General features: G+C 35.7%; 2 protein-coding genes and 2 long non-coding RNA genes across 6 annotated transcripts; 2 read left to right on the top strand and 2 right to left on the bottom strand.

The window, feature by feature from the left end:
• Positions 1-2,683: 2,683 nt before the first annotated feature.
• LOC144355699 (uncharacterized) lies at positions 2,684-6,144 on the bottom strand. The gene is made up of 3 exons (XM_078010771.2): positions 5,801-6,144; positions 3,664-3,858; positions 2,684-3,235 (listed from the first exon to the last, which is right to left on the bottom strand). The coding sequence occupies exons 2-3, from the start codon at positions 3,821-3,823 to the stop codon at positions 3,168-3,170; spliced, it is 228 nt and encodes a 75-aa protein (XP_077866897.1). The 5' UTR covers positions 3,824-3,858; positions 5,801-6,144; the 3' UTR covers positions 2,684-3,167.
• LOC146750842 (uncharacterized) lies at positions 3,997-5,719 on the top strand. The gene is made up of 2 exons (XR_014927009.1): positions 3,997-4,740; positions 5,456-5,719. It is a non-coding gene; the product is annotated as an uncharacterized LOC146750842 (long non-coding RNA).
• Positions 6,145-6,694: 550 nt separating the features above from the next.
• LOC146750841 (uncharacterized) lies at positions 6,695-8,346 on the bottom strand. Of its 2 annotated transcripts, none has more exons than XR_014926994.1 (2): positions 7,785-8,346; positions 6,695-7,123 (listed from the first exon to the last, which is right to left on the bottom strand). It is a non-coding gene; the product is annotated as an uncharacterized LOC146750841 (long non-coding RNA). The 2 variants fall into 2 exon arrangements; XR_014926979.1 differs by having other exon boundaries at positions 6,695-7,126; positions 7,785-8,328.
• Positions 8,347-8,597: 251 nt separating this feature from the next.
• LOC100377232 (uncharacterized) lies at positions 8,598-19,253 on the top strand. 2 transcript variants are annotated; one of them, XM_078010768.2, is made up of 4 exons: positions 8,598-8,734; positions 10,081-10,352; positions 16,252-16,305; positions 18,915-19,151. In XM_078010768.2, exons 1-3 carry the CDS (start codon positions 8,716-8,718, stop codon positions 16,258-16,260), a joined length of 300 nt encoding a protein of 99 aa, XP_077866894.1. In that variant the 5' UTR covers positions 8,598-8,715; the 3' UTR covers positions 16,261-16,305; positions 18,915-19,151. The 2 variants fall into 2 exon arrangements, with proteins under 2 accessions (XP_077866894.1, XP_002736546.1); XM_002736500.4 differs by lacking the exon at positions 16,252-16,305 and having other exon boundaries at positions 18,915-19,253.
• Positions 19,254-22,138: the final 2,885 nt, after the last annotated feature.

The raw sequence follows: 22,138 nt of genomic DNA, 5'->3' as shown, positions 1-22,138 counted from the left end.
AAACTGGTGTCCCAATGTGACGGGGACTGCCCTCATTTCTGGTCACTGCCACATAAATACAATAGGTACATCGATTCATGCAAACACTCTCTGTACACTTGAAATACCTAATATTTTTATTTAAATGTATTTATAACACATACCGTAGAAGAATTTCTTCTCGATGTTCCCAAGAACTTCTATTTTAACCTATTTCTGGTATTTTTTTTATTAACATTGTTAATGATTTCAGTAACTTCATTGACTTTAGTGATTCTGTTTGTCATGTATTTATTTTCTCTGATAGCTCTTATAATTAGGCTTTTGCCTGTTGTAACTGTTACGAATACAATAAAATGAAATATGTTTGATCACAATGGTAATTCTTAACAATTCTTTGGTAACTATGGTAACACTATGGTGAGAAACTGTTGAAATTGGCTGTGTCCCATTCATATTAAATATGAAATGCAGAATACACATTAATTTACCGTGAAATAAAACAATTCAAAACAGGTCAAGTATTTTATAATACGCGGGTGCTGCCAATCAATCACTCGTCTTGTTTTATCTAACAATTGGGAGTTCAGAGCAGAAAGACTGTAGTACGATGGCAATTTTTTTCGATTTCGCAGAGAATCGGTTGATATCTTCCCCCACAAAAATTCGATAACCGTCATATATATTCACAAATATTCGTTATTGCAACGTGTATTATGTATCACATGACGCCCTCTTCCCCACAAAGGCCCTAGGCCCAGTAAAAAAAATACTGTCCAAGCATATTGTCAATACAAGAAATATATAGAGGTATCCAAGTACCCCCGGGAAGGGGCATTCTTTAGTACCTCTTTACAACGAGTGACTTGAAGTGGCCGACTTATTTAAGCAAACAATTACAATTATCTTGAATAAACCTGAAATTCAAGTTGAATTGAATAAATATAAGATTTTGGGCAAGGATTTCCTTACACCCTTTTTTCGATTAGAACAATTATTATTTTGATACATAAAAACTGCCGAACAATACAATTTTAATATATACACAATGTATAATATCGCAAAATATATCTGATCAAATTATTATTTATTGGTATTTTATATGTGAGGAAAAGTTCATGTGGTAGTATATGGCATATTTGCTGTGCATGAGGTTCTTCGATTGTCTGTTTTTGAAATGTAACGTCTGGCACTTAGGAGGGCATGTTGTTACACGTATTGCCTGTTCTGAGTCATCTCATGCCATAGCAGGCTACTATAATACCCAATTTGTGTAATCGGAGTGTTAATAGCTGACACATCTGTCTGTTAGAAAAACTGAAGCTTTATTGTGAGATCTAAATAATTCTAGGACACACAAAGCAAACGAACAATGCTCATTTATGTCAAAAACAATAGGTGATAAATTGCAATTAGGATTTTTCATGGGAAATATATAAAAATATATTACTTGTCCCCTCTTTTTTCCCTCTCCGGGTGCCAAAATGAAGAATAATTTCTCATCATCATACGTATTTTATACATGAATAGTGAGACAACTTAACAATTTATATGCTATATTTATATGCACCTATTGCCATGGTATCGAAGTGACACGTCTTATTTAAACACGTGCGTACGGCAATGAGTTCCCCAACAAAGTAGACAGTTTGCATTTCATGATTTAATTTTTTATGTTGTTTAATTCATTTATAATTGTGCCTTATACCTTGTATTGAGTGGAATGAAGTTATACTCATACAACCAATCAGGCTGGCTTCAAAAAATTAGGTCAATGATGTTATCTATGTCGACAATGCAGATACAATGTCGGGAACAACAGACTAGCTCAAACTGAAATGAAAGCAGCTCGCCAAATATATTTACATGACATGTAGATCATTTATTTTTTAGAAGGTACACCATCATGACTATTAAATATATGACAAGAAAAGGATATGTCCGTGTGTTGTACGTAATGTGGGGGTTTCTAAGTAATCCAAGTTTCTATGTCACTAATTAATACTTCCACAACAGCTTGGGTGCCCCTTTTTCCATTTATTGAGTCCAGTAAATCGGGGTTTCTCACATACTGTTACTTCCAGACTAGCTAATTAGTAAGTGCATATAACCAGAGTTTGATGGCATTTTACCAGTTTTGTATGACTGTAATATTTACTAGGATCATACTACAAAACAAGTTTCAGTAATCCATGAACTTTTCCAGGAAACATAGCGTTCAAAATTATTCTGGTTCGAAACAAATCGTTCCCAATGTGTACACGACTACATTGACATAAGCCACAAGCTTGAGTGTACATTGAAAAGGCGATTCAAATATGCTTTTCGATCATTACAATGTCATATTATACCATCAGATAGAGGAACACTGCAATGAATAGTGTCCGTCAGTGTGAACCTTCACATTTATTGTATATTTTGAACTGCCCAGCCTGATAGCATATCTCCATATTGATGGAAATGGTGAGCAGAGATATGAAGTCAAATTATAAACAACACTGGGCAATTCACAGATATAAACCCGGTGGACAGAATTTGATGTATTACAAAAATATGACACAATTTGTTTGCAGGGGTTAATGATATATTTGGGAGTTATGTCATGGTTTCAGAGGTTAATAGTTATTTTTGGGGTATATCATGAGTAACAGACTGGGCTATACCATTACGCTAATAAATAACTAAAAAAGATTACAGTAGAATCTTGTATTTCCTGGGCACATAGCTTTAATGAATAAAGTTGGTCCATCAACCACGTACATAAAACAACACATTTTACTTGTGGGCACGATTCAAATATGTAAGTACAACCAGTAACACGCTGCTGATCTCTTCTGCGTTGAATTCTCCACTCTAAAAGTTGTTCACATTGACATCACAAAAACTGTCTGTTACAAAAAGTTCATCGCCAGCAAAGTACTGGACAGTTATTAGATTAGTACTGTAAAATCTGTATTAGAAACCGCGGCTTCTATTAAAATGGTACAATGCAATAGAGGGGATGCGGCTTCTATTAGAGCACCTAAACATATGAGAAATGATGAATTTTTCGTTCTCAATTATTCAAAAAGGATGGGTGCGACTTCTATTAGGGATGCGGCTTCTAATACAGATTTTACGGTAGTCAATGGATTTGAGAGAAGTGGTCCAATATATATCATCAATGTTCATATGTAATTGGAACAGCATCAATAAGTTGGCAGTGGATGTACACGTACTGTATTGTTTCTTGGTATCGTATATACATTCAACAGTGCTGTGGAAAGAAATATAGAGGGTAAATATGTGTCTTTGATTGCGTAATATTTGGTAAATTTCGGTGTGATTAATTATGAGAGGGTCAAACTTTTTGCTCTGTAAACACAACCAGGGGAATGTACTATTAAATAAACGCAGTATTCAAACGATAGTATATGTTAGGTATAATACCAGTTTGGAAACACAATTTGGAAACACGTTTCACACATGTTTTCGGGATAAGTGATTGTAGCCGGCCTAATATCCTAATAGAGTTTATATTTTAAATTACTTGAAATCTACATGTGTATATGTATATGCGTGTATGTGTACCATATAGTATATGGTCTCCCTTAGTCTGATTTGCCTTGGTAAATTAATATGTCGTGTATTTCAGCCAGGTATTGCATTCGGTTGAGAATTTGCGAGATATTGCTTTATACTAACCTCTTCTAATATCAGCTTCGACTTCGTGATTGTTGATAAGTTTCCGACATCTTACTTCATGACGGCGTGAACCACTTCTAAATTCTGCTGCAGTCTCTTGAAGTCTATTAATAGCAGTGCGTCGACTGTTGTCCTTTGAGTTGAGTTGGTAATCGGCCATCTTGAACGTTCACGATGGATATCAGCGAAAGTATGCTGTCGAATGAACACAATCAGAATATGATATACTTGCAATGCTAGTACCCTAACGACTGTTCTCAGTATTTCGTATCTCTGGAATTTTCCAATCTATTCATGCCACATGCGAGTGTTCTGGAAAGAACCGAATTACTAATCGCTTAAAATAACTAGTACATGGAAAGATTATGCAATTTTATATGACGAGGCTGTTGGGTTGTTGATCGATCTGTTTTTGTGTGATTGGCTGGTTCCTTGTCAGTCATTCTGGACAGTCATAGTGTGAGACTGAGTATGTGATTCTTTTCTTTTAAAAAGAAAGTTGGGTGTGACAAGCTGATCCGTTTCTTTATTTATGTATATATTAAGATGTGAAAATAATGAAAATATACGAACATATTTACAGTAAATATGAACATTGTGACAGCCTATAACCAGCCACTGTACTATGGGCATTCAGTGCTAAAGTCAACTTGCAAAGAATATACTTTGACACACAAACTATTTCTTGATAAGAACAATAGACTGATTAGACTATTTTTAATATAGGTAGGTAGTTCTGCCAGAAGGACCATATGGGTTTACAATCGGAATGTCACCCCGTGCGCACAATTTTAAATCATCAGCACTACTTTTACATTTTCAATTTGTTATGCAGTTTATCAAAAAACAACTTGTCACCGCGATGGCTTCATAGAGTCAAATAAACGAAAATCTGAAAAAATATATTTCATTTAACTCTAAACGTTATTACTTCTACTTACACGCACCAGGGATACTTTTACCTACAGTATATAATGGACTCTGCTGGGACATTTATGGGAAAGGAGTATTGGGAGGTGAAAGCACAGTGTGTAGGAATAAGGAGGGTATTGGAGATTTAAAAACACGTCGCACCAGGTAAGTCCACTGTCACATTTACTTTAAAATTTGTCGACTACAATTTAAAACTAAAAAATGAGCGAAGTGTGGTTATTTGAGATACCTTTGAGTAAGTTGACTTTTATTCGTCGGACAATTTGTTGCAAAATACGTATTGAAATGGTTCACACTGACACTATATGTATTTTCTGTAACATTTTTATTTCATTTGTTTACAGGAAAGCTAAATATTACAAAGAAATTACCATGTAGTTTTCCAATTTTATCTCAAAAAGAACCATCAGAAATAATCTCAATTTATAAACCAGTATATTGCTTACATTTTATCCCAAAATGTACAAACTAATAAGATGTCTAGTCGATTGGTAATGTTTGTGTTCAATCACTCAACAACAGAGCTTGACAAGTTCGTCTTTTTCCCACCTGACATTGAAGGGACATTGAAAGCTGTCAGTTATTTCATCACAATTGATTACATTTAACATTTTTTTCCCGATTAAAACTGCAAATAACATGACAGTAAACCGAATTGGTGGGCCTTTTCAAACAAATGAATTTGAAAATCACTTTGCAAACATCTGTGAACATGTACAATTGTAATTTGTCATGACTGTTTACAATAACTTTTAACCAATGCCCGATGGTGTACTATCATGAACACACTAACTCAGAAACATTTCTTTGCAATGCACCCAGTGTTATACATTACACTGTTCTTTCTGTTTTGTTCCAGGTAAGCTTAAGCCGTGGAAAGTAAACCTACCAGTAATGTCAAGATCCAGTGAATAATTTATTCAAGAATATTGCAATACGAAATTTTAAACGTTTTTACTATGCTGTTATTTATTCCGAGGCACTGTGTTTCCATACTAATAATGGTAATTTAAACCTTGTTTAATTCAGCTTTTAAGTATTTTATCACGATCAATTTGTTTGCTCATGTAAGGGTAGCTCTAATACGTTATCAACTGAAATATTAAACGACTTTCCAACGTAACTTGTGGTATTGTGTTATGATGTCCCGGGACTCATCATTGGTATACGTAATAATGCATGTCAGACTTTGTCGAATACTTACCAGATCAGACCAAATCGGGATAAAAGCAGCAGATAATGTCACAGATAAAAATAAGTTACGCACTGCTTTTTGAGTCAGCTCTTATAATTGTGTGGTAACCTGGGATGGCATATATACGATACTGTTATCATCCACCGTGAGTCACCCAATGCCATAGCAGGATACTACAAAACCCCCTTTGCATAATCGGAGTATTCTTAGCTGCAGCACACTGCGGACGACAGTACTTGTGTGGCATCGAACATGCACCGACATATTCACGGAGGGAAATTTGTCCAAAATATAAATAGAATTCGCGTAATTCATATTTGTGTACATTTTCAGTGATTCACAGGGACTGTTGTCCGCCATGCATGTGTTTGTTTGCGATTTCTTTTTAACCACCTAGCTACTGAAAATGAACTCATTCAGACCCCCTAAAACGAGATAAAAGAATCCGGAATGTCCCTGGAAGTCATAATCGATAGCTGACTTATAGGGAAAATCCACAAAAAGGTCATTGAATCGGTATCGATTAGGTCATTTCGATTTACAGAATTCCCACAACATATATCTGTAAACTTTAACTAGGGGAATAAACGACTAACGATGGGTTTAGCAGAAGAGGTCAGCTCAGTTCAATACAATACGCTGGCTGACGATGACCAGGTGACTACATGGCTGCTAGATTATGTTCTAGCATTGTGTAACGAGATATATTAGTTCGAAGTGGCACAAATATATGTGTGGATACTTAACAAATTTGAAGTTTCGTATAATTTGGCCGAGCCGCCACGTTATACATACACGGGGTCACGGGGTCAAGACTCATGAATATATATATATAGGCAATACATATGCATGATCATCGCTACTGGGAGGATTATACACTACAGCACAGAACATACTTAAAACTAAGTAAAAAAAAAACATTTCTGTTTTATTTTGTGAAAACACGTTCGATGGTACACAGAATGGTAACAACTATATCTCCATTCGGTAAGTTGCTATTAATAATTCTTTATACATTATATATTAGTGTCAATTTCACAATTGTTTTTTTTAGTGTGCGTATGCTTTCGCTTCCTCGGCGGTAATAGTTAATTGTTTCATTTCTGGGTCGATTGAATACTTCCAGCATAGCCAGGTGTAAGGTCATGGTCATACATAGCCTGAGAATAAGTATTCTTTAAAGTGACGAGTTTTCGTTTTAACAGAACGAACAGATGACACGCCATTTGTTTATCATCCAGTGTTCGAATCACAGTCGTTTCTTAAATGCAGACTACTAGGATTATTCACTGCACCCCTGCTGCTCCTTCAGACGCTTGGCTTCTTTTTCTTCTGCTACAAACAAATAGACAAGAAAAAATATCACAATTATTTTCTCACAAATCAGTGTTCCGCATTTATATTGACGATGTTACGAAAGTTCAATGGTCCCTGTCTCTATTAAATTTCTATTTTCATAAAGATGAAGGAATACCTTTGCTATGCCAAGAATAAACAGTGAACTGTCCTGTGTTGTATATGATATGCTAGTAATTATTACTAGTGATGTTTTACAACTTGAACATTGGTGTCAAAATACAAACAAACCAAGTTCGTTTTACTTTGATAATTTCCCCCAAATCGTTCAAATCAAAATATAGAAACCATATTTTGGCGTACACAAGTTAGAACACAAAATATAGAGTGTATGCCATGAATTGCACTTTGTACCTCAGCCAACTTGTATGCTACGAATTAGTAAATGTTCGGCTAACACAGAGACACACAGACACACGCACCGCGACACCTACACACACCGCGACACCTACACACACCGCGACCATGAAAGGCACAAGCACATTACAGGCGCTAACACGGTACAACTTCGACAGTGAAAACAAATTATATAAAAGTGTAAACTGAATACTAGTGGGATTGTTGCTGGTAAAAACACCAATAACTACATTTACAATTTAGAACATGGCAGACAGAATCATGATTGTAAAAAACTTACCTCTTTGGATATCTGCAAGGACCTCTGGATTATTGATAAGCTTTCTTTGGCGAGCTTCACATACACGATTGCGAGTTCCCGCGTCTGCTGCTGCGGCAGCCAGTCTTTTCATGTTGTCAGACTCCCCCTTCTGTTGCTTTTTATCGTCCGCCATTTTTCGGAACTGAGTATAAATGGTTGTTGTATATGTGTGAGCGTTGTCGCTGACGACAAATTGAATCCACTATCTTGCTTTCTCTTGGTACCACAACAGTTATCGCAACAGTCGAATTGGTGCAACCAGATCGTAGTGGGTTGAGACAGCATATGAAAAATCTCGTATTTTTCACAATACGTGAGTCACGCGACGGCAAAAGTAGTCCGGCAATGCTATTTCTGGCGAAATGACTACAAACGTAAATTCCCGCTATCGCTTTCTAGTCAAACCTGGGTAAAACCCGACACGAAACTGTCGCCGAGTAATAGGTGGCATTTACCTGGGGTTTTACCTTCCTGACACGGCATTAGGGCGCGTGATAATGAATATTATGTATACGATAGTACATACATTAGAATATTCCAGTTACAAACGTATACGTGTCAGTTCAGCGTTTGACAATTATATTAAAATAGGAACTACGTATACGGGGGATTCACTTTCTGCTTGTAGCTAATGACTCAGGGGGAATGCTGTATTGGGAGAGTTGCTATCTTGATCTATTGCAAAGTCGATCACAAGGTTACACAGGCCCTCTGTGACGTTCAGATTCTCCTTCGGTGGTAATAATAGGTCTGGAAAACTCCAGACATTTTAAGCGAGTCAATAAAAGCGACAACAAACCACATACGCGATTAGTTTTACGTCTTGCATCCTTTTTTCACAACGATTCTTCTGGTTCAATCGCGGATTTTCTGCTGTAATTTTATTTCAACTGCCGCCACATCTATAAACATGACTGAAGCAATATCGCGTAAGTACGATAACTGACAATGGCGTTATTTTATTTCCTCTTCTTCGTGTACACAGAAATCATCGGAGGTCTGACGTCCGAAAACCAAAAATCATCAATTTTAGACGTACCAGATTTAATCGTGGGTAGTCCATTTTATTTACTCTACGTCGTACACGGAAATTATCAGTGGTCTGACGTCTACGAACCACAACGTATTAATTTTAGACTACCAGATATAACTGTAGGTAGTCAATTTTTTTTTTAATTTCTCCACATCTTACACAGAAATTATTGGTGGTTATAGAAATACCGTCGCCTATTAATTTTAGACTACCAGATTTAATTGAAGGCAGTAATTTTTTTTTAATTTCTCTACATATTACTCATTATTGGTGGTCATGGAAAACCCCCACCTATTAATTTTGGACTACTAGATTTAATTGTACTCGTAGGTAGCAGTGGCGGATCCAGAGGGGGCCACCCCCCTAAACGCATGACGATTCATATCATCTGGATTACGCATAGCTTCTCTGCGATTTACGCTCCGTAATTTTAAGCGAAGCTTGGCCCCCAATACATTTTGCTGGATCCGCCACTGGTAGGGAGTCCACTTGTTTATCTTTTACATCACGTACCATGTGTACCGTGTTCCTGGTCTTACGTCAAAAACATCGCATATTAGTTTACCAGACAATGTGTCAATGGTCCATTCATTCTAAAACATCCACAACCTAATAAATATAAACAGTCTTATGATCTCTGTTTGCTGTTTTTAAGCCATGAGTTGTCAGTTTAAATTGGCTTATTAGTAAACTAAAGCTAAGGAATTATCGATTGTGTTCTATATTATTATCACATACCAACGCGATTATTGCTGTTCAATTACATTATATGTCCAAGACAAGATAACACGTGCTGTTACTTGGCAATCATGATAGTTTGCAATCAAAAATAATATCAAGTAAAATGGATTGAAAGAACACTTAATACAAGTTTGTGACAAGTTATATTTTATTTGTTATTGGGCCATGCTCTGGTTCTGGTGTGTGCCGCCACATTTAACCCCGAACCCCGTGGAGTGGTAGCGTCGACTTTAGCTTTTTGCAAATTCTCAAAACAGTCCTGTTTTTAGTCTGGTTTGGAACAAAAATAGCCAACTTTTTTTAGTACAAACTGAAAATTGACTCAAATTTTACATTGGCTCCAAAATTAGGGTTCATTTCCAGAAATATGGAAAAATATAAGAAAAAAGTGCGCAATAATTTGGGCAAGAAAGTCTGGTGGTGAAAAAGCTAATATATTGTCATTGTCTTGTCTTGTCATTGTTCATTGTTTGTGTATAACACAATTTTGTTCAAATGCAGATGCTCCACAAATAAGACAAAATCTTCCTCGTGATAAAACCGTAAGTTACGGGGATGATTTCTCCCTTGTGGTACGTTTTGCTGGGGCTCCGGAATTTGTTACATGGTGGGAAAAACCAAGCAACGCACGAGTACAGATTGAGCGTCCGAACAGTTATACATCGGTGTTAAGGGTCTACAATGCGAGCTTTTCACATTCAGGAGATTATCAGTTCATAGTGTCAAATGACTATGGCAAAAAGACCAGTAAACGTTGCAGTGTACAAGTACAGGTAAGAGTAATTTCTATAGAATATGTACACATCGCATAACGACAGTATGCCTCGTGATGGCACAAATATGTTAATGCCTTAATGTATGACCCCATCCCCTTAATTATGCAGTTTTCAAGTCCCTTCTTGTCTTGAGTGCAGTATAACTCATACTTAGATTCAGCTTACAATGACACAAATACCCATACCACATAGAGCGTGTGTTTGTAGTTCCCAAAATAACAATTGTAAATCATGCAATGCGACATGGCGACAATACTGATTCCAGTAATAAACTGTATACCATGGTAACTGTTAATATTTTGACATTCATCGTAATAAATGGCAAGATATATGAATTATCTGTCATTTGGCCATGATTTGTCATGCCCCTTTAAAAAATCCCAATATTGATATGGAGTTTACCATAACAGAAGTGAACAAGATGCTTACCATATGACCTGTTATCGATGCCCATCTCATACCTGTTACATTTTCCAGTGTTAAAATATAAAATCTGTTTTTGTGTCAACAAATAAATGATTGTTAGTAGGTTTGTTTTTAATGGACAAGCATATCCATATTCGGGAATATTTGACATTTTCGGGTAGACAATTAAAATTTATTTTAAGTGGTGTAAATCTGTTCGATGTCTCAATGCATTGGGACAGAATTATATCATGTCATATTCTTGTTTAGATATTTCACTCCTCTGTACGAGGGCGCCATCACCCCAAGGATCGAAAGTGTTAGTGAGATGTTGTGTTTAGCAGGAATTTAGTACACATGGTTAATTGTTACAATTGTTGCTAGTATTTTTCTATGGACTTTTCATTGTGCCCTGAAATATCTGGCACGAGGAGGATGAATTGAACCACTGAATATCTTGATTAATTAGCTCGAGTCCGACTATAACGAGACGCGACATATGATATAATATGAAATATTTTATCTATTTTATATTTTTATTATTTCCGACCGTGGACTGATTTCACACGTTTCAAAGTTCATCGTAAAGCGGGACAAAATTGTCTTGTGAAACACGAATGACAAATTTTACTTTAGTCTATGACAATGTTGTGCCTTCAAATTTTACAATATGGACGAAAATAGTTGTTTACATTGTTTTGGAACGTTGTTATCTGAGATAAACAGCGAGTTTGAAAATATCATTACATAACAAATAACATTTCGTTCGTTGTCATGATAACAACCGGATGCTCCGCGGTCGAGGATACAATGTTTAGATCAGTCAACCCCCTTGTACGAGGGCGCTGTGACTTCCAAACTTTTGACTCATCATGATCATTTCAAATTCTGTTTTGAATTCAATAAGACTTCATTTCACACATTAATAATTTGTAGTGATACTTTTCCGACTCGTACCTGCGTGGTCGTTTGAGTTCAGTGACGTAATTCTATTTACACAACTGTAATTAAAGTTGTATCCTAATATTCTTAATTAATTTATGGTGTAGCAATTTTTGTTTAACATTATGCTCTATGGTATTGTTCTAAAAATGGCGATTTTTGAAAAATATTAGGACAAGATTCTCAAAATATGTCACGGTAACACACAAAAGAATGCTATTTTATGGTACCATAATCTTACACAATGATTTTACACAATAAACCAATGAACATTGTCATGCAATTTGTGAGTATTTTTCTAAAAAAATACTAGTAAATTTTTACCTTAGGATTCTTTGGACGCGTACGCGTTATATCCGGTTCGATGAAAGGCGCCCCCATGATTTTTACTTCAAGTAAAAATGCCAAATAAAACTGCATTCGTGAAGGGGATGACCGAGCAGTATGCAGATATGGTATCAAGTTGTAATCACAATCTCATTTATAATATATTCATGTTTAAAAAAAACACAGCACATTGAGCAGCTCTCTGAGACACAAACACATTTATGATGTTCGAAATTTGCAGTCAGTTATGACACCTGATGGAATACTAATTTACCACTCAGCATGGGGCATGGAAGTTGTCGATATTCGGCCAGTTAAATCAACTGCCAAAAACGCCCGAAGGAATGCTATTCCATTTAATATGACATGCTCATCCCTGAAGTGTTCACCAGGCATGTCTATTGTGAGAGATTCGATAGGATGGGGAGGTGTGTGTGTGTAACTTTAGTAACTCGAATTTGTATTATCAGTTAACCGACCTTCGAATTAGGGATAATATACACAGTTAAATGAAGCTTAAACTCTATGTTGCTAGCTACTCGAAGTTTGGTTAACTGAATTGAATATCGATATCCATGAATAATATTTGAACTTGAAAGTGAAAGTATTAAAAAAGCTTTTATAGTATCAATCACTGGAATCGCGTATATTCGGTCTTGACCCTCACTCTGTCTATTGTGGTAATTTGAAGATTATAAACGCTTTCTATCATGATAAACTGGTCACCAAATTTAACAACTGCTTCTGCGGTTTACGCTCAAATCTAAATGAGCTACGGCAAAGTCTCGATTGTATACAGCGCCACCAGTGGATGTTCCCGGCTCTATGCACCGAGTTACAATTTGGGTGTGGTTTCTAAAATATGGTCATTTTTGTAACTCGATGTTCGTAACATTTCAGCATCTAAAGAGAAATAAACCAAAGAATGAGAACGTGGTGGTCTAATCAGTCAGTCACAATACCGTAATCATAGTTACCATCCTCTTGTGGCGTGATGCGCCACGACACTTGAGGCGGGAACCAGCCAAGTTTGTATGAGAGCACACAGTTCGTTTGGTATTAGACGTAAATGGTCACCGAAAGCAAGATCAGAGTAGTAGTTACATGTGTTATACATTTTATTTCAGTAATAATTATAAACTAATACTATCATACATTATTCGACTTGTCACTATTTTAACCAGCTGTCATCACTGCCTATATCCCTTTGACTTCACATAGTGTTGTTAGGATCACCAATAATTGATTGATTGTTTGTAATAAAACTCCTGAGTGGTGAAAGAAATAGTTAATAAAATGACACAGTCTTCGGAATTCATTGCAATATGTCATAGAGATATCAATATGAAACAAATGTAAAGTACACAACAAATACAATTATGATAATTTTCTTATTTTATTAGAATAACTTAAAATCATTGTAACAATGTTTTAAATACATGTTACATTATGGTTAACTAAAAATCGTTTATTGTTTTGTAATAGTTCTAAAATTGCAAATCTCTTTTATTTGTTCAAGCGGGGAGTCGTCACCTGCGTATGCGTCAGATGGCCATAGTGTGTCGTTGTTTACAAACGAGCGTCTACCCTTTGCATTTTTTGCGTGTATTGTTATCGTCGGTTGGGACTCGTGACGACCCTCCCGCTTTCAATTAAAATCTGTTCATCGTTGTTCTTCCATCTAAAGTAGAATTTTCTTTTATCTACTGCCATGAGTCTTCGTTGAAATTCCACTTTCTGCTGCAGTAAATGCTCCGTCAGTTAGTACCTTACAGCCATTTGGATGGAGCTGGTGTTTGTCTGAGTCACTGTTAGATTCTGCAATTAACAACAAATATAATGTATAGCCATTGTTATTTCGCCTTTATTGTCCCCACTTTTCCAATCTAATCTAATATTTATTTTCTAATTATTTCAATAATATTACCCCTTTTTTTCTCTAGGAGGACTCAGGCTATAATCTTTTGAAAAACAAAATTATAAAATAAAACTAGTTTATTTCTTGGTCGGATCAATTAAAAATAATGCTTCGTTTATTTGATCTAAACACCAGCAAACAATATTAATAAACACAAATAAACTAATTTATAATCTGTGACTGGTTATAAATCGGAGACTGAATCTGAGAGTAGCGTACCCTCTTACTTCTAAAAGTCGTATTTTAAAAATAATATAAATATTTTTGTAATGAAATATGGGTAGATTAAACACAATTTCACATACTTATGTATACATATATGTATTTATTTATTAGTTGTCTATTTGAGCCAGAAACAGAATAGCCCACAACCGGAAAATACAATAATTTATTATTAATATTTTGCAAATTACATCATAGTATTATTTGAACTACATACCGTTATAGAGTGCATTCCACACATTGACTATGATAGTAGTAGTAGTAGATTAATAGTGCGTTCACACCAATGCCTTGCGTCAACGATCATCTCCGAGTGTCATTGCACGCCGCTTCAGACCATACTCGCTACACTGCCCGGCCACTCTTTTTTGCCATAAAAATTCACCGCCACCTCTTATTTTACCATGCCAGTCTTGCTTACCGTATTAAACCTCACAATCTTCTTTATTTCTGCAATTCTGGGAATGTAATTATTATTCGTATTTTGAAAAAAGAGCAGTGTCTTCAAATACAGTAAACAATAGATGAAGTTTGAAATTTCGGAAATGAGAAAGGCAATCCAATCCAGCAAACAACAAAGTTTGGCTATCACCAATCGATCATATATCATTGCTTTTACATAATCATTTGATCGTGAAATTGAAACGATAAAAAGTTGTAATTTAGACGATTCAATTACTACATATGAAATTTTGTGCTTACAACTGGTTTTTAATCCGTGTCGAAAACGTGCACAGAATGGTCGTTTTGTGCACGTTTTCGACACGGCTTATCAGCCACCTCAAGTGTCAAATCCATGAAATAAACAACCAATGTAAATATAAATACATGTAACCGTTTGACAAATTTGTAATGGAAATATAATCTAGGATACTCTCAAAACAATTTTGACACTTTTTTTTTATAAATTCAAATAAGTTTGGGGTCTTCAAACGAGCAAAAATCCTAGACCTTTGTCACCTACATGTCATGAATGCCGGCGCTGGAACATCTCGGACTGGAGATCACATGAACACATAAATTGATAACGTCAAAATCTTAACCTCTCTAATTTTTGAACACTCATAATTTGGATATCAAAAGTTGTAGAGTGATTAATGAAATCCTTCATTAAACCCCAACAGTACAAAATATTATGCTGCCAACATAGGACGTAAATTAAGGAAATAACGCCGAATATGGCGCAATATAATGAAATAAATACGAGAAATCGCTTTGCGTTAGTATCCAATGCCGGTATGCTGAGTTTACACCTTTCCCTCATTTCGATGTTTGTGTATTTCGCGGTAACCCGGTATTCGCCATTTATACACTCACATCTTTTATTTTATTGAAAACAAACAAAACAAAACAAGAGACTTTATGCAAGGTAACCTTTCCCATAGATTGCGCCCTCTAGTGACGAAGCGCGTCTATGACCTAAAGGGTGTCACGAAGGCTGTTCAAATCGTCGTTATCAATGCAAATTATGTTTTCGATAGATTTTACTGTATTCGAGATAACGAACTACCTCACAACAAAATATAAAGGTCGTTTTGAACGACTCTGCCTTCACCCATATACTAGTACGTCATTTTGCTGTCACAGAATCGCGATTTATTTTAACTAATGTGTTGTAAGTACTATGTGACATTATTTGCCACGGTATTTATTTCTTGACAACCAGCGTGCGACTGTCTCTCACTGATCGACACTTGCACCCGATCAGCTGTGAGAACATTGCCCATGAGATATTTTATTAAATGGAACAAAAACATGCACATCGTTTGCAGGTATTCATCTTAGAGCCTTAAATAACAGCGGAACCGACTTAAAGAAAATATTTTAGTTTTAAATGTTTCACAACTGTTCATTTTACCCACTGCAAAATATGACTGGAAACATGCAAAAATGGGCCTTTTTAGAACTATTTTGTATTCGAATTCATGTTAAAGCATTATTTCATAGCCTGGGATTACACTAGCAAATTATCTAAACTACGGACTTACGCTGAACCTTTCTAACCTTTCCGCTGTCTTTCACTTTTATTGCATCTCTGCATCTATTCACTAATTTATATTTTTTTCGCTCTGTTTGCTATAGTTCCTTTAGTAGGCTGTCACTGATTGGTGCTGAGAGAATCACATTTCCATTTAGGTGAGTGTGTGATATAAGTTTTGATTTATTTTGATTTTAGCGAACAAATTTGAAACGCAAATTGTCTTGGAAATTGAATCTGTAAAAAAGTGATACACGTATTCGAACGACACCGCCAATGTAACATGATATTATTATTGGCTATTGACAGATCACGCATTATAAGTATACCTCTTGTTTTCATGTAAATTAGCTTTTGTTCAGCTGTGTACGCAATGCAAATCAATCATAACTACGAGCCTGACCTCAGACTAGTAATTACTAGTCTGAGGCCTGACACATTGTAGCCGTGGGTTGCTGCGCCATCGCCGACCGGAGTAATTCGGACGCAGGGTCGGAGTAACACACACCGGCCAATATCATGCCTCGAGTGATGCCGGCCCATCTTAACATACAGTTGCCGAACAAACTTGTGTCCGAGTCATTTATAATCGTAAACACACATGTTAGCTACACGTACAACCCTGCAATTATGCAATACCGAGAAGCTCTATGTTAATTTCGAATATCAGCACCGAGTATATATTTCAGTTTAGTTGTAGTTCACCCAACCAATCAATTGTTGTGATATTTCGTCAAGGACCCTCAGTAAATTACAAGCCAGTCAAACGAACATTAAACCATGATATTATTTCTTTCCTTTACATCGTATATTGCCCCCAAGGGTACAAGATAATCTCTGCTCCGTGATTCTGTTTTCTTGAGTTCAAGGAAATAACTGCTCATTTTGCGTTTATTTATTAACTGTACTTGTGTAGTGTCCTTCTAGTGTATTTTTTTTCAATATTTGGGGAACTGTGTTACATGCATCTCCCACATTTTACCGTTTACCCTGTATCATGTTACCATCATGAAATGATTATATGAATATTCATTCCAGGTTTATGTTGCATGCAAATAAAACTCTGATCGGGAGATCAATATGTACAGAAGAACCCCTATTGATAGTATGGTGTGCTACCGATTAAGAATTTTTCAGGGTCGCATTGTCACGATGCTTGTTCAAACTATTTACAAAATTTGATGAATTAATAATAAATCGAAATTTTATTTCAGAGAACAGAGACGAACAATCTAGCCTTAATACATTCTATGTCACGTCATAATTAAAGGGGAACCGCTCAATCCCATGGATTGCACCAAAGAATCATGGGACACTATTGTTTATGTTGTTTACAATGTTAATCTATCTTTTGTTATCCATTGTTATTTTAATCCAGAAAGTAAATTTGTTGTGAGATTAGGCTTAACTAGAAGGTGTCCCTTTAAGGTGACATCACGGTGAATGTTAATTAACTCCCCACAAGGTGTACATAGTTTTCAGAGAATTCTAATGATGAGAATTGTTTCACTGTAGTCTCTAAATTATTAAAGGTCGGCAGTCGTCGCACCGCGTTCTGTTCGATATGGGACTCATAGCGACGTATACAACGCATGTAAAATACATTGTTTATTTACATAAAATTTTAACACGCGCTGCGCGACGACCATCGCTCTTTAAATTTGTGTACGCACGCCATACACATTATTAACAGTGGACAATCAGTACCAGTATCTTCATACTAGTATAGTATCTGCTTAAAAACAGGCGACCATTGATATTTAACATGTGCCGTTGAGGGCAGTATGTCGTATTGACAAAATGCGAGGCAAAAACCATGGCATTGTTTACGGTGACCAGAAAAGGTCTAATGCTACTCATACACACTTACCTTCAAATTTAGACCTAGATACGAGTTACACTCAAAGATGGTACTATATGTTACGGAACTTTCGGATTTTTTGTGTGACGTAATTGATGGCATGAATATGCGATGATTTGCGGAAAATGTGTCCTATACGCCAACATTTTAACGAATGTTGGCTCGTCCGCATGTTTCCAGTCTTGTTTTCACGTTCGGATTCCATTTGTTACGTGTAGTCTTAGCGTTCGACCTCCGTGTTCCCAACATGTACGAGACAGGCCAGCAGGGGCGCCCTACATGTGACTTCAGATCAGGGTAACATAATTCTGAACATGTAGTTTTTTCGTTGTCATAACTGAGCAGATTATGTTTATTATGCACTAAATTAGCACCGTATTTTGACTACTAAAATAACATAATTAATTATAAAATCGTTTTTTTTAAAACATCGCCACCTTTGCGCTAAATCATAAGCCTACAACAAATACTAGAATGTTTTGCGTTCATTTTTTCTGATCATATACGTAGGCGGCCACAGCAACTACTAAAATGGAGGAATAAAAACAATTATAACAGAAACATTCCATAAAAACATGTGTTTAAAAACGACAATCCATACCAACCATCGAATAGTAGTTTAGCTTCCATACCTTTGGAGCTTTTCAGCACCATCGTTCTCTTGACTCGCAGTTATACGTCGCTTACGTCAGTCGTGTTTGTCTCCAAATTGAACAAAGACAAATACTATGGAAAAATAATACTGTTACGTCATTGTAGTTCATGTATATGTCACCGCTAACTAATACTAATATTTAATATAACTAGTCGTTTGTGTGAGGGCTTATGTTTGAAGTTTGTGTGTATAGTGAACGCTGTAGATGAAATATTCTAATGCCAAACGATTGTTGTTTTTTAATTTCACAGGAAGAATCACGGTGTGTATTATTGTAGAAGAAATAACATGGAACCAAACAGGTTGCAGATCTGACATTTCGATGTAATACTAATAGAACATATGCACAACATTTCACTAAAATATTTCATTGTATATTGATTTAAAAATGGACACACTTTTATGGGAATTTTATGAGATTTCGATAGATTATTTTCTGTGATTCCGTTTTTTTGAAAGTAAAAAAAAACACACTTGTGGTGCCCGAACTAGATTTGTATTATGACCCCGCTTCGATTGATCTTTCCAACAATTTTCGATGAAACGCTTTTGTGAGAATCGTGATTATCGTTCAAATTAAACAACTCTGTTGAGTTGCGCAGTCGTTCAGTCTTTCTTTGGAGCAAATCTATGAAAATAAAATTGTTGACGGACAACCCCATATCAAAACAATATCGTGAACCTGATGGTGTCTTCAGATCCACATACAAATTGCAAGAATTTTGACAATTTTTTTTTAAATTTCGAAATGGCCGACCTAACGCTATGAGGAAAAAAAAGGAATCATTGTTTCCATTACAACTGGTTCGGGTACCACCACTTTTTATTTATGCTTTGTAATATTTAATCTTTTACTGAGAAAAAAAAATCAAGATTTTTTAAAGATTTAACATTTTTGGCGTTTCTAGTTATAGCCGCACATCTCGATGTATTATGATAGCATGCTCACCAAATCCTAGACAGCCTATAATTGTATTGCTTGTCTGAGACCACATGTAGTTAATTCCCTTCAATGATGACTGCCATCCCGGTAAATTCAAAACGACAGAGGCTGTACATGTTCAGGGATATACATTTTTTGTACTAGTAAGTTATTTACTGTCACAGTGACTATAATTTTGTTTATAGCTCTAGTTGTGTTTCAAACACTGCACTGCATTATTAATATCAATCGTTAATAGATATAATATAGATGGTTTTGAAAGGAAATGTGTATTATGCAATAGCGGAATAATTGAAGATGAATTACATCTAATTTTCGAATGTCCCATATACAAGGCCTACAGAGACGAGCTATTAGTACCACGTTGGCCACATGACCAGGGACACCACACCTTCATAAAATTAATATCAAGTGAGGTACCCATTATACGTTGTAATTTGTCAAATTTCCTGTATCAAGCTTTTAAGTTAAGATCAGAGGCACTAAAATTAACTTCTTGATGGGCAGTATTTTTATATAACAGTTAATTTTTGTATTTATGTATTATTATTGTTTTCAAGAAATATAAACTTGAGATTGTGATGGGCCTAGTATGGCAATATAGTTATAATATCAATGTATTATCGAAATAATAAATGCTTGAATCAATAACGATAAAATAATTGTACGCAATTTTAACTATCACGATACATGCTTGTCACGAGCATTGTCCAAGCCATTAAGTTGGTTTAGAATGTTGATACAGAAACTATAGTATAAGGGAAGAAAACTGCCAATAATCATATGGGTACCTCATATATCATATGTCATACCTAACTACGCTTATATGTACGCATGCAAAAAAGACTCCCCAGGACTTCTGTACCATTCTGTACCAAGATACCATTTTCTGTACACTGCGTGATCCTTCGTGAAATCGAACATAAAAACAGGTCGATTTGCACTACTTATCATCACTACACAAAGCAGATGCGTACGGCTCAATTGCATATTCGAAAATGTTTGAACTACAAGTCCCTGTTGTTTAACAGAGTGTTCAAGTCTTACGTGCTAACTCTGAATAAAATGTCCGGTAATTAGATTAAAATATGCATATTTGCGCTTGAAAAGTGTAGTATTTCCAAGGTTGCCACAGAATTATATGAGATTACACAATAAACGACTAACTTTAACCAGCATTCACCAACAACTAACATTTACCAACAACTAACATTTACCAACAACTAACTTAGAGCAAGTTAGGGCATTAAAATATCTTGGTGTTTCTATGGATACCCACCTCAACTTTCATGAACACTTTAACAGTATAATTAAAAAAATAAATAGAGATCTGGGCATTTTAAAACGCTGCTCTCCATTCTTTTTTTTCCAAACATGTAAATCACTTTTTTATAGTCTAATCTTACCTCATATGGATTACTATTCAACCGTGTGGTCTGTATCTTCTGGTAAGAACATCTCCAGATTACAGAGACTACAAAATCGCGTCCTTGGACCCATATTGCGGATATGTTGTCTAACTTACGATGGACGAGTGTTAAACAACAAATCCATTTTAATAGGATGGTTTTAATGTGGAGAGTGTCCCATAGTTTGGCACCTGAGTATCTTATTTCAAAATTTAAATATCTTAAAGAAGTGCACTCATATAACACAGTTTCAAGTGTACGGGGTGACTTTAGGGTCCCATCTGGCTGGGACTCTCTCCCCCAGCAAGTGCGTAATCACGATACGTTTGCTGGTTTTAAGAAGTCATGTTCTCAGTATATTTTACAAAATACTGGTAAATTTAAAAAATATTCTAATGTAATTTTTGCTTGTATATTTGTATATATTTTTATAGCCTTTTTCTGTATTGTATTTTAATGTAATATTTTAAATGGCTCCCTGTAAAACAGCATTTAGCTGACAGAATTCCTATTAAACTTTGAACTTTATAATCTGGCAAGGTGCTTTGTGTTCGGTGGCTGTTCGAATAATTCGAATATTATTCATATTATTCCCCAGAAAACTAAACAAACGGAGATTGTAGGACATTTATTTGATTGAAATCAGTGTTTAATGTTTCGTTTCCAGCTAGATACTTAAATAAAATGACGTTTTCCTCAGTTTTAGTGCATCACATGTGACACTTCACTCCAGTAACATTAGCTTGCAAAACGTAGTCCCCGATAAAAGTGTTTGTATTTACGTTTTCACAGAAGTTTGTCACAAACAATTTATTTTATGTTTTGTAGTACGTTTTCACGAAACAAATGTTGAAAAATAGCCATGCGTAATGAGGTGACTGGCCACAAAATTGAATGCCTCCTGTGGCAGAGGTACTATTGCGTGAAGCAAGGAGATTGCAAACAAAGGTCATAGCGTCACAGTGACGTCAAAACATCGCATGGGATTCGACAAACGCGAAACTACTTTTTGGGCATTTCCAATGTGTCATAATAATGTGTCATACACATTTGATGTATGTTAATTTGACTGCAGTTAGTGTATTTCAACGACATATTCCCCTCTGAAAGGTCGGCGTTTCGA

This window comes from Saccoglossus kowalevskii, chromosome 1, assembly GCF_978046115.1.
Source record: "Saccoglossus kowalevskii chromosome 1, keSacKowa6.1, whole genome shotgun sequence".
NCBI lineage: Eukaryota > Metazoa > Hemichordata > Enteropneusta > Harrimaniidae > Saccoglossus > Saccoglossus kowalevskii.
Note: the sequence above shows the minus strand (reverse complement) of the source record. Positions and strands in the feature narration are given on the sequence as shown.